The sequence below is a fragment of the Muscardinus avellanarius genome (genome assembly GCF_963383645.1).
Source record: "Muscardinus avellanarius genome assembly, chromosome: 7".
NCBI classification, from domain to species: Eukaryota; Metazoa; Chordata; class Mammalia; order Rodentia; family Gliridae; genus Muscardinus; species Muscardinus avellanarius.
The window spans coordinates 58,746,202-58,758,984 of record NC_137793.1 but is presented as its reverse complement, the minus strand read 5'-3'; the positions used below and the strand labels follow the sequence as shown (position 1 = coordinate 58,758,984).

Sequence of the window (12,783 nt, the reverse complement as noted above, 5' to 3'; positions counted from 1 at the left end):
ACTCTTAATACTTTGTTGGTGGGATTACAAATTAGTGCAACCACTTTGGAACACTGTATGGAGGATTCTCAGAAGAATGGGGATGAACCTACCATATGATCCAGCAATACCACTTACGGGTATCTACCCAGAATAATGGAAACCAAACTAATGCATGTGTATCTATGTTGATAGCCGCACAATTCACAATTGCCAAACTATGGAACCAGCCAAGATGCCCATCAGCAGATGAATGGATTACAAAACTATGAGATATGTACACAATAGAAATTTACTCAGCCAAAATTATATCATTTGCAGGGATATGGATGGAACTGGAGAACATTATGCTAAGTGAGATTAGTCAGTCACAAAAAGTAAAAAATCTGATGCTCTCCCTAATATGTGGAAGCTAGGGAGAAAAGGGGTCATAGGAGGAGCTCTAGACAAAGAAGGAGAAACTAGATGAGCATATAAGGTGACCTAACTGAGGATGATGAGAGGGGGAGAGAAAATTCTCAAACGTACATGATGTACATTCACAAATACATCAAAGTCAATCATTAAGCCAAACATGAGAAGGAGGGAGAGGAGAGGGAATAGGGTAGCAATTGGGGAAAAACTAAATGAGTGATGTGTCCATGTATGGCTCTACCATCTTGTACTCCATTAAGATGTATGATTATATTGCACCAATAAAATAAGTTTTCAACATAATAAGCAACTTCTAAGCCGATAAGGAGAAGCTGAGAGGACACTGGTATCCACCAAGGACACAGGTGGACAACATATGCTTTAAAAATAAAAACAGCCAGGTGTGGTGGTGCATGCTTGTAATCCCCACACTTGGAGGTGGAGACTGGAGGATCGCACAGGTTCGAAGCCAGCCTCTCTGGCTTAAGAGACCCTGTTTCCAAATTTAAAAAAAAAAAAAAAAAAAAGGTCTGGGAGTATAGTCCAGAGGTAGAAGGCCCCTGAGTTCTATCCTCAGTACCATCAAAAATAAAATAAAATAAAATAAAAAAACAAAGAACAAAGTGGTAACACCTTTTGATTAGTGACGTGAGATCTATGTGTCCCTGTAAGGATAAAGAAGGCCACCAGAAAAGGCTTACACAACAGAGATACCTGGCAGGCCTATACCCGTTTGGTGGGAAAAGAATACTTAACTGGCTAAGTATGATGGGAGAAAGGAAATAATTCTTATAAAAAAATATGTTCAAGGACCTCAGTATCTTCCTTTCAAGGCACTCAACCGCGTCCCTCTGATGTAGTGCTTTGACTGTTCTGCCCCCCTTTCTACCTATAATAATAAAACTTTGCTTAAGCTCACAGCAGAGCAGTTCTGGATGTTTTTTTTTTAAACTAAGAACAAGAACCCACAGCGACATCCCAGCTGTTCCACCACTCATAGATTGTGTGTCTATGTGGGGGTGGGTGTATATGTTAGTTTAGGCAGCTTATTGTTTTGAATGAAGAAAGTTAAGTTCAGTGTTTTAAGTTTAATTGTTTTAGTTCAGCATAACTTGAATCTTTGTCCCAGGAACTCAGAAAAATCAGTGTTATTAGGCAATTTTTCCAGTTAAGTATGACTTTGGAAAGTGGCAAATTACTGAGCTGACCACCTGCTCATTTTGGCATGATGGCTCTACAGAGGGACTGTTCATCTTTGAGTGTAAATCACTCTCCTCCTCCTGTGAATACAAACTAACTGCAGGATTTCTTTCATTATTCAGTTCTTCTGTACTAGCTACATGAGATGTTTGTGAATGCAGTTTATAAACTGAAACGGAGATGATATTGTTTTCTTCATCATTTATTGAAGCTAATTCAGCATTCTGGTTAAATTTTATGTGATAAATACTAAATATTATGAGTTTTCTCTTTTCAGAATTTGCTTATGGTGGCCATCCATACCCTTTTTCTGGAATATTTGAAATTTCCCCAGGAAATGCTTCTGAACTAGGAGAAACATTTAAATTTAAGTAAGTAGGGAGGGTAATTTTTATTACACGGTCTTGGATGTCTAACCTTGTTTTTCAGGCATATTGGATTCATTCTGTAGAATAAAATCTAAAAAATTAGGGGCTGGGATTGTGACTTTGTGGTAGAGAACTTAACCCAGCATGCATAAGGCCTTTGGTTCAGTCCCTAGCACCACATAAAAATAAGTAAGTAAAAAAACAAGAAAGGATAAAAAGTTAAAATGTTTCTTTAACTTTGTTGTTGTTGCTGACACCTTTTTTTTTTTTTTTGGTGGGTCCGGGGATGGAACCCAGGGGCATTCAACCTTGAGCTACACCCCCTGCCCTATTTTTTATTCTTTATTTTTGAAAAAGTGTCTGTCCTTCCGGTCTCAGCCCCCCAAATGCTGGGATTACAAGCATGTACCACCACGCCTGGCTTGACACTTTATTTTAAATTAAATTATTTTGGGCACACAGTACCATACACAAAAAAATAAAATCTAGTTCAGTTGTTATATAAAAATAGGAACTGGTGAGATAGTACTAACATTCTATTGCTTTTATTCAGGACCTATCTATGTAAATTATTCTGTCTTTTTTAAGTATCTTTTTTCTTTGGTTAGCTTGGATTCTGCCTCAGAAAACTTTTCAACTAAAGTTATTGTGACCTACCTACCACTATTAAAAATCTCTGATTTTCCAAATGAAAGAAACACTATAAATTTGAATAAACTCTGATTAACCTGAAAAGTATTAAGATACAAGTATCACATGTAATGCTACCCTAAAATAACATGTGGACGTGAGTGGCAAAGAGTAGTGAAAATCTAAATGCTGAGAATCAAATTTCTCTTTCTTAAGTTTGTAGTTCAAGTGATATTTAGAATCTTCATTTCAAGAAGCAGTTGAGACTCTTCTGGGCCAATACTCGTTATCTTGCCAAGTGAAGAACAATGTAATGAGGTTATTACACAGGAATTCAGCCTAGGGCTTCCACTCAACAAAACTCAGCCGTCACTGCACGCAGCACCTGTGTAGCGCAGCAGTGCGGCCTGCTTTCGTTCCTTGGTCTCCATTTTGGCCAAACTACTTGATCAAATTACTCTCAGCTTTCTTCTGTGCTTGACTTGTATCTGACTCAAATTCCTCTTATTGAATAGTGTCTATTGCATTTTCCAGGATAGTTTTGTTGTTTTTGCTCAGCCTTTTTTTTTTTTTTTTTTTTTTTGGTGGTACTGGGGGTGGAACCCAGAGGCTTTCTACCTCCAGGCTATACTCCCAGACCTTTTTTTTAATATATATTTTATCTGGAAACATGGTCTCACTAAGTTACTGAAAGCCTCACTAAGTACCTAAGGCTGGCTTCGAACCCGTGCAATCCTCCTGTCTCAGCCTCCCAAGTGCGAGGATTACAAGCATGCGCCACCACGCCCGGCTTTCGGCCTTTTTTTATAATGCTTTTGAATGTTAGTCAGTTTGACAGTTCATCTCACTGCAGCACAGTAGCAGATAACTAGGACAGCACTTTACTGGCCAGTAATTAAGCTGGAAAGTTGTTAATAACATGAAACTGGTTCTCTGATTACATATTTATTCCATAAGAAGAACAACTGCATTTGTGTTATTCAGAAGCAGCATACTTACAAGTTCATGGCAGAAAAAATAGAAGCTAAGATAATTGAAATTTTAAGAGTTCCTTACTAACTTGAAACTCACACAGTTATGCTTTTTTCCCTTTTTTCTTTAAGAGAAGCTGTTGTTTTAGGAAGCACTGACTTCCTAGAAGATGATATAGAAAAAATTGTAGAAGAACTAGGAAAAGAATACAAAGGAAATGCATATCATTTGATGCATAAAAACTGCAATCACTTTTCTTCAGCTCTATCAGAGGTAAATCAGATTTTATCCTAAAGGTTCTTCAGATAATTACCACTAACTCGTGTACTTGCTATCCCACTCTGTTCAGTCATGAGTCATTTCTTCTGATTACTCACATAGTATAAAACATGGTATTTTGTTTATTTTATATGAATGGCCTTTCCTGAGTTGACAACTTGAAAACACAGCTGTAAATGGTAATTCTATCCATTCCTTTGTAGCGGGTAGAGTGAGTATAAATTATTGTCTCTTGTTCTTACTCATTTTATAAATTACAACATTGTGTTGGCTTTCCACACTGTGAGACACCTGAGAAAAACAACTCTAAAGGCAGAAAGATGGATTTGGGCTCATGCTTTCAGTCCACGGTGGGCTGGCTTTGTCATTGGCGACCTGTGGCTGTCCACAGGAATGTGTGGTGGAGCACGAGGCTCATCTCATGATGGCTAGAAAACAGAGAGAGGATGAGGCCAGGGGTCCCATTACCCCTTTCAAGGGTATCACACCCCACCCATGCCCTAACTTCCCTGATTGCTTAGTGATGTTGAACTTTTCTTCATGCATTTATTGACCGTTTGTATTTCTTCTTTTGAGACGTGTCAATTCATTTCAATAGCCCATTTGTAATCTACATAAAGCCCATACAATGTGTTACCCTGAGAGTACAGTCCCCATACAAAAGGCAAGATAAAAACTTGATTCCCTGTACTTACTAGTTTTCAAAAAATAGGTTGGTTCCTATGCAGGAAAAAGTTAATGTCCCAGGTCTGAGATGCTGTATTTATTCATTTATTTATTTATTTATTTATTTTGGTGGTACTGGAGGTGGAACCCAGAGGCTTTCTACCTCCGGGCTATACTCCCAGACCCTTTTTTTTTTTAATATTTTATTTGGAAACAGGGTCTCACTAAGTTGCTGAGAGCCTCACTAAATAGCTGAGGCTGGCTTCGAACCTGTGCAGTCCTCCTGTCTCAGCCTCCCAAGCGTGCACCACCATGCCCGGCTTGAGATGCTATCTTTAGAAAGGCCTCACTACAAGTTAGGCCCCCAAGCTGGCCTCAGGAACTTGGATTTCAGGAAGGTTCTCACAGTTTCTAAAACTGGTAAAAGTCACCCATTGTGCCTAACCTGTTTGTACAACTAATTTGGTTTATGCTAAACACCTGCTTTTCCTCTAGGAGTCTGAAGTTATAGTACCTGCTAGGCAGAGTACATGACCAAGGCACAGAAAAAAAAAAAAAAAAAACTCTGGGGCCAGATGTGGTAGCTCACACTCCCTTGTACTTGGGAGGCTGAGACAGGAGGATCACAGGTTCATGGTTAGCCTCATCTACTTTTGAGGCCCTCTACAACTTAATGAGAAAGGAAGAAAAAAAATAGAGCTGGCGGTATAGCTTAGAGGTAGAATGCCCAGGAGATCAATCCCCAGTACCACACACACAAAAAAAGATGCAGTGGTGTAGGCCTATGCTCCCAGCTGCTTATTAGCAGTTCTGAGACAAAGAGGATCACATCAAGGCCAGTCTGGAAAATTTAGCAAGAACCTGGAGGCATGGCTTAGTGGTCGAGAGTCCCTGTGTTTTATTCTCAGTTCCAACAAGGTGGGGTAAGGGCATGCTTTACACTTTCATTAGCAGCTGCTGTGGAACTATGTATGTGTGTGCACACACAGACCTGTTCTGACTAGAATCTCCTAAGTCAGCTCTGGTGTTAAAACTAACTGCTAAATTTATTGCTAGGGATTTGAACATGCAATGTGGGAAAAGTGAGGGAAGAGGCTAATAGCTTTATATTTTACAGTTATTACATCCATGGATATATGATAAAAATTAATATTTCTTTTTGAGGGGATGGTACCAGGGATAGAACCCAGGGGCTTTCTGCCTCCAGGCTGCACTCCCAGAGCTATTTTATATTTTTATTTGGAAACAGGGTCCCACTGAGGTACTGAGAGCTTCACTAAGTAGCTGAGGCTGGCTTCGAACCCACACAATCCTCCTGTCTCAGCCTCCCAAGTGCTGGATTACAAGCGTGTGCCACCACGCTTGGCTGAAATTAATATTTTTTTGTTTGTGTGGTACTAGGGTGGAACCCAGGGGATTTCTACCTCCAGGCTATACCCCCAACCCTATTTTATACTTTATTTGGAAACAGGGTGTAAGTTGCTGTGAGTCTCAGCCTCCCAAGTCCTGGGGTTATAAGCGTGAGCCACCACGCCCAGCTGAAATTAATATTTTTTAAAGCAGTTCTTACCTGCTGATGAGCTCTTATAAAATCAGATGGCTAACCCTTAAAGACTGGGGATTGGACAACTTGATGTGCATATTTTTAGTGGCTTTTGGAAGGTGTTTGACCATCTAGCAGCTTTACGACTGCCTGGCTTTTTTGGAGTCTTGAATGCATAGGTCCTAATTTGCTTAGACTTGACTTTTAAGCTAAATCTCCTTACATTATGTGTATTGGTTTAGCTTTAGCACAAATTGGGTTAAAGGGAAAGGTACAGGCTCTAGGGACACAATTTCTACTTAGTAATCACTGCAGATGTGGGACACCTTTCTGTGAAACCCTAAACCGCATAAAATCACGGCTGTTGACTACACTTGCAGATGTCCGCAGGAGAGGGCTTCTCAGAGCGGCCAGCCATCACACTGCTGGTCAGTGCTGTGTCTCCAGGATAGGACTAATTGCACTCCTGACTTTGGACATTACCAGAAACTCCAGGCATGGGGAGAGCATATTCCTGGAGCCGTGAGCTTGGCCACTCACTCCATGTGGGCGCTCCACTGCAGTATAGACTTGACTTTGTAAAGTAGGTGTAGTTCACAACAGTGGGTACAGGCCAGCCCTCCCAGTACACGGTGTGTGTGTGTGTGTGTGTGTGTGTGTGTGTGTGTGTGTGTGTGTGTGTGTGTGCGCGCGCGCGCGCGCGCGTGTGTGTGTGTGTGTTTTACACTAGAGATTGAGCCCAGGAGTGTTCTACCTCTTAGCTAAAGGCTGGCCTCAGACCTGTGGTCCTCCAGTTTCAGCCTCCCAAGTGCTGAGGTGACAGGCACACAGACCATAGCTGCCATCGGCAGGGTGCTCTTCTGCTAGCTCTGGCGGACAATCAGCACTGGCACCAGCTGCCTTGGGGCAACCCATCCAATTAAAACACACATTTGCGAGTTTGTCAACTGAATTGGAGGTTCCTGCAAGCCTTACCCATGTTCCTTTTCTCTCACTAATTCCATTTTATATCCTTTCACTGTACAAGTCATGGCTAGCCAGTGTGGTGGTGCACACTTGTAATCCCAGTACTTGGGAGGTTGAGACAGGGTTGCAGATTTGAGGCCAGCCTTAGCAACTTAGACCCTGTTTCAAAATAATAAAATAAGCCGGGTGTGGTGGCACACGCTTGTAATCTCCGCGCTTGGGAGGCGGAGACAGGAGGATCGCGCAGGTTCGAAGCCAGTCGCGCTGGCTTAAGAGACCCTGTTTCCAAAATTAAAAAAAAAAAAGTATAAAATAGGTCTGGGAGTGTAGCCCGCAGGTAGAAGGGCTTCCAGGAATCCCAGTACCACCAAAATAATAAAATAAAATTGGGTTGGGAGTTTAGCTCAGAGATAGAATGACTCTGGATTCAATCCTCAACACCACCCCCTTTCTCAAAAAAAAGTCATGGCTGTGAATAGAGCTCCATACCAACTCCCATGGGTCCTCTTAGCAAATCATAAAACCTGAAAGTAGAGCCAGGTGTGGTGGCACATGCTTGTAATCCCAGTGTTTGGGAGGCTGAGACAGGATCATGGTGTGCAGACAACCTCAACTACTTAGGTCTTCTACAACTCAGTGAGACCCTGTTTCAAAATAAAGAATAAAAAATAGGGCAGGGGTTGTAGCTCGGAGGTAGACCCCTGGGTTCCAGACCCGCAAAAAGAAAAAGAGCTGAAGGTAAGTTTAGGGACCCGTGACATAATAGTTTTCCCACTTACATTCTCCAAAAGCAACCCGTTTTAGGTTTTCTTTTTATTTTTTGAAGTGTAATATGATAAATTTCTTCCCAGATTTAAAAATATTTCAGTGGCACACACCTATAATCCCAGTACTTGGGAGGCTAAGAGAGGAGGATTCCAGGTTTGAGGACAGCCTCTTAGACCTTGTTTCAAAATCAAAGATAAAATGAGTTGGGGGTATAAATTGGAGATAGAATCCTCCCTACCCCCCAGGTCCAGGCTCCAGTACCACCAAAAAAATCATGTTTTCATCTTGAGAGTCCAGGAAGCCTTTTTTTTTTTTTTTTTTTTTTTTTTTTTTGCGGTACTTGGGTTGGAACCCAGGGTTATACCTCCTCTACTTCCACTCCTAGTTTTTAGACTTTTATTTTCTTTTTTTGAAACAGGGTCTCACTGAGTTGGCAAACCATGATCCTCTGGTCTCTGCCTCCTGAATGCTGGGATTTTAAGCATGCACCACCATGCCCTGCCTTCAAGAGAGCTTTTTCTAGTTGGCTCCTAAGGTTTCTTTTTTGTGTATGAATAATACTAGATATTGAACTCAAGGGCATTCTACTTCCAATCTACACACATTTCTTTTTTTTTTTTTTTTAACAAAGTCTCAATCCCAAGTATTGTGATTACAGACATGTACTCCCATGCCCGGCTCTAAAGTTTCTAATTTGCCCTAAGTAACTCTGGAGAGCCTTTTTTGTTTTCTGATATGACATGTTCCATGCTCATCAAGGTCTTTCCTACCCCAAAATGGTTTGCTTCTAAGAAATATTTAGAAATCTTAGTCTGAGATACCCATTACTACTACATTGATGGTGGTTTTAGTTTTTTTTTGTTTGTTTGTTTGTTTTTTGCAGTACTTGGGATTGAACGCAGGGTCGTTCTACCTCGAAGTTTCACTCCCAACCCTATTTTTATTCTTTATTATGAAACAGGGTCTCACTAAATTGCAGCAGGCCTCACGAAATAACTGAAGCCGGCCCTGAACCTGCAATCCTCCTGTCTCAGCCTCCCAAGTACTGGGATTACAAGTGTGCGCCACCATGCCCAGTTTATAGAATTTTTTTCCCCCGATAGAAAGAGCTAGGACTTTTTTTTTTTTTTTTCCCCTACTCGAAATGCAGGCTACAGAACCAGGTATGGTGGTGCAGGCTTATAATCCCAGTACTTGGGAGGCTGAGACAGGAGGATCATGCTGGGGATGGAACCCAGGTGCATTCTATCTCCAAGCTATACCCCAACCCTGTTTTTTATTCTTTATTTTGAAACAAGGTCTCACTGAGTTGCAAAGAGCCTCCGCTGACCATGATCCTCCTGTCTCAAGCCTCCCAAATGCTGAGACTACAAGTGTGTGCCACCACTCCTGGCTCAATCTCTATTTTAAAAATTTAGGTTGCAGTGCTAAGTAACCTACCAGTGATCTTGACTTAAAGTTCTCATAACATTGACATACTCTTGAAAGAGCCAGATAGTAATTTTTTTTTTTTTAAGGGCCTAACCAGGTGTAGTGACGCAAGTTTGTACTCCAGCATTTGGGAGGTAGAGACAGGAGGATAAGGGTTCGGACAGCCTCAGCTACTACTTAAGTGAGACCCGTTGCAACTCTGTTTCAAAATAAAGAATTAAAAATAGGGCTGGGGGTGTAGCTTGGAGGTAGAATGTCCCTGGGTTCCAACCCCAGTACTGCAAAAAGGGTGGGGGGCTCACTAGGTTGCTAAGAATCTTGCTATATTGCTGAGACTGTCCTTGAATCTGTAATCCTCCTGTTTCATTCTCTCTGTACTGGGATTATAGGCATGTACCACCACACTCAGCCAGATCCTAATATTTTAGATATTGTGGATGAACTATTCATAATTTTAACTCTGCCTCTGCCTTTGTGACCCAAGAGTCATGGGCAGTATCTAAACAAATGGCCATGGTTATTCCAATACAATTTTATCCACAAAGACAAGTGGCTGTAGATTGCAGAATTCTGTTTTAAGCTAATCAAGCCTTCTCTCCAAGGACCAGGATGTGGTTGGCTTCACCCATAACACATGGAAACATGGAAGAGGGTAGATTGCTGAATAAAATTAGAACTCAGGAGAATGAGGGAGATCACTGATGAATTGACAGCATCAGCTAGCATATGTTCCCAGATGTTCTTACTTATCACTGAAGTGGGCAATCTCCAGATATGCACATGTCCCTGCGTATGGCTCAGGTATGAAATATACTTTTGCCAATGCTTTTAAGAGTAGACAGATGTCAGGCCAGCCTGGTGGTGTTTAGCTGGAATTCCAGTACGTGAGAGGGTGAGACAGGAGCTAGCCTCAGATACTTAATGAAGCCTTCCACAACTTAGTGAGACCAGTTTTTTGTTTTTGTGGTGCTGGGGGTGGAATTTAGGGGCTTTTCTACCTCTGGGCTATACTCCCAGACCTATTTTTTATTTTATTTGGAAACAGGGTCTCACTAAGTTACTGAGAGCCTCACTAGCTGAGGCTGGCTTCAAACCTGTGCAATCCTCCTGTGTCAGCCTCCCAACCACTGGGATTATAAGTGCACCACCACGCCCGTCTGAGACCCAGTTTTAAAAGAAAGAATAAGCCAGACATGGTGGCGCTTGTAATCCCAGTACTTGGGAGTCTGAGACAGGAGGATCACAGGTTCGAGGCTAGGCACAGCTACTTAGTGAGGCCCTGCACAACTTAATGAGACTATGTTTCAAGATAAAGAATTTAAAAAATAGGGCTGGGGGTGTAGCTCAGAGGTAGAATGCCTCCTGGGTTTGATCTCCAACATCACACACACAAAAAAAGGAGTACAGAGCCAGGCGTGGTGGCGCACGCTTGTAATCCCCGGGCTTGGGAGGCAGAGACAGGAGGATCACGCTGGTTCGGAGCCAGCCTCGCTGGCTTAAGAGACCCTGTTTCCAAATATAAAAAATATATAAAAATAGGTCCGGGAGTATAGCCCAGACGTAGAAGGGCTTCCAGGAACCCCAGTAGCACAAAAAAAAAAAAAAAAAAAGAGTACAGAGTGGGAGTGTAACCACATAAGGCCATTGCTTAATCTTCTCCCAGATCTAGTTGAGGTACACATTATTCAGACACTGTGTGTACCTGTCTGCCTCTCTACACTCTCAAGCACTGTGATAGATACTGCATAGCTAAAAACAGTCACAACACACCATCTTCTCTCAAACCAACCACCTCTTTTCCCTATACTTATGACAGAGACTTGGGTTTTGTTTGTTTTGTGGTACTAGGGGTGGAACCCAGGGGCATTTGACCTCCAAGCTACACCCCCAGCCCAGTTTTTCATTCTTTATTTTGAAACAGGGTCTCACTGAGTTGCAAAGGGCCTCACTCAGTAGTAGCTGAGGCTGTCCGCGAACCCCTGTCCTCCTGTGTGAGCCTCCCAAATGTTGGGATTACAAGTGTAAGCCACCACGCCCAGCAGAGACAGTATTTAAAATAAACATAGTGACTATTAAGGAGTAAAGCTAAATCTTGAGGGGGGACGTTGAGTTGTGTATTTATAGCTTCCAGCTTATTTCCAGTTTAGCTAGTTTTTGGACATAAAGTATTTTAAACCCTCTTTCCAAGGTCATTAAGATTGGCAAATAGGAAAGACACCACTTTCAGATCACATGATCATAGTCTTTGGCATGACTCCAGGCAAAGACACCAGAATGGTAGTTGAACATGGGCCCGGTTGGGCCCAGTGTTGTGTGCAAAAGGGGGAGAACAATAGAAAGTAAAAGAGCATTATTGGGACCAGTTCTTATGCTGGGAATGCAGAGGTCGGGAGTCCAGAGGACAGAAATACCGAAGGCAACAGACCAACTGCTGGGAGGGATCTGTGATCCCACCCCTGCCAGAGTCTAGGATGGAAGCTTGGCCACGTTGCTCTTTGTTCTGCCCTTAGCCCTGCTTCTGCAAAGAAGTCACAGAGCCAGGTCTTCATTTCGGGGCATTTCTTTCTGGATCAGTATGAGCTTCCTTGAAACAAGTGGATCAGGCACAAAAGTAAAGGGGTAGAATGTGGGCCAGAGAAGATGGAGTGATGGAGAGAAGTAGAAAAGAACCTGTGAAAAAGGAGGCTTGATGCCTGGATGCCCAAGAGGGACCTCACTCACCTGCTGGGCTACTCCAGAAACAGCTCATATCAAACAAGCGTCTCTCTTCTTGTGTTGTCCAGAAAAAGACAGACACCAAGTAGAGGTAAGAGCAGCTTGATTTTACAGGTGTTAGAAGCAAGCAGCTGTTCAGGATTCTTCAGAAAAGGAGGAATGGCTCTGACAGCAGGGACCACAGGCTACTGAGTGCAGGAGCCACTGGTCCTCAAAGGCTGGAGTGACAGCGCGACAGGCTGCTCTGCTGTGGCCTTTCTGAATGTCCAGCCTCCTCCTGCCTCCACTTCTTTGGGAGTGGACCAGATACCCTTAACTTCTCTTACCTAAGGCAGAATCTCTTTGTGTTCCTCAGATTCTCTGTGGGAAAGAGATTCCTCGCTGGATCAACCGACTTGCCTACTTCAGCTCCTGTATACCCTTCCTACAGAGCTGCCTCCCGAAGGAGTGGCTCACTCCCGCAGCTCTGCAGTCCAGCGTCAGCCAAGAGCTGCAAGATGAACTGGAAGAGGCGGAGGATGCAGCTGCGTCTGCATCTACAGCCATGGCAAGTGCCGCAGCAGGCTCCAGACCCGGGCGCCACACCAAACTGTAGTGTCTCCAAAGTCACACCTTCAAAACTGTCTCTGGAAGTTGCGTATCACTAGAGAAAAGTAAAGAGTGTGCGTCCTTTGGATATTTTGTATGCAAAGATGGCCCTCCCCCAATCCCAGTTTTTCAGCTCAGGATTATATTTGTAATCAAAAACAAATCACTTGGCGCAGGAGGGAGAACTTTGTACGAAGCTGCCCTCGGTTTTTTTTTACCCACTTGTAAATTTGGATTTACTTCTTCTGTTTTATACAAGCTCTG

The 12,783-nt window shown here is 42.7% G+C and overlaps 1 protein-coding gene across 2 annotated transcripts in view; it reads left to right on the top strand.

Moving 5' to 3' along the window:
* The window catches only part of DESI2 (desumoylating isopeptidase 2), a gene marked incomplete at both ends in the record, with an annotated part of 57,525 nt that extends 44,999 nt beyond the window's left edge, over positions 1–12,526 (top strand). The window contains 3 exons of one of the 2 annotated variants that reach the window (XM_080699251.1): positions 1,871–1,964; positions 3,695–3,836; positions 12,287–12,526. In XM_080699251.1, coding sequence (XP_080555377.1) covers positions 1,871–1,964; positions 3,695–3,836; positions 12,287–12,526 — 476 coding nt within the window. The remainder of the gene's footprint in view (positions 1–1,870; positions 1,965–3,694; positions 3,837–12,286) is intronic. The other variant, XM_080699252.1, reaches the window with a different exon arrangement.
* Positions 12,527–12,783: the final 257 nt, after the last annotated feature.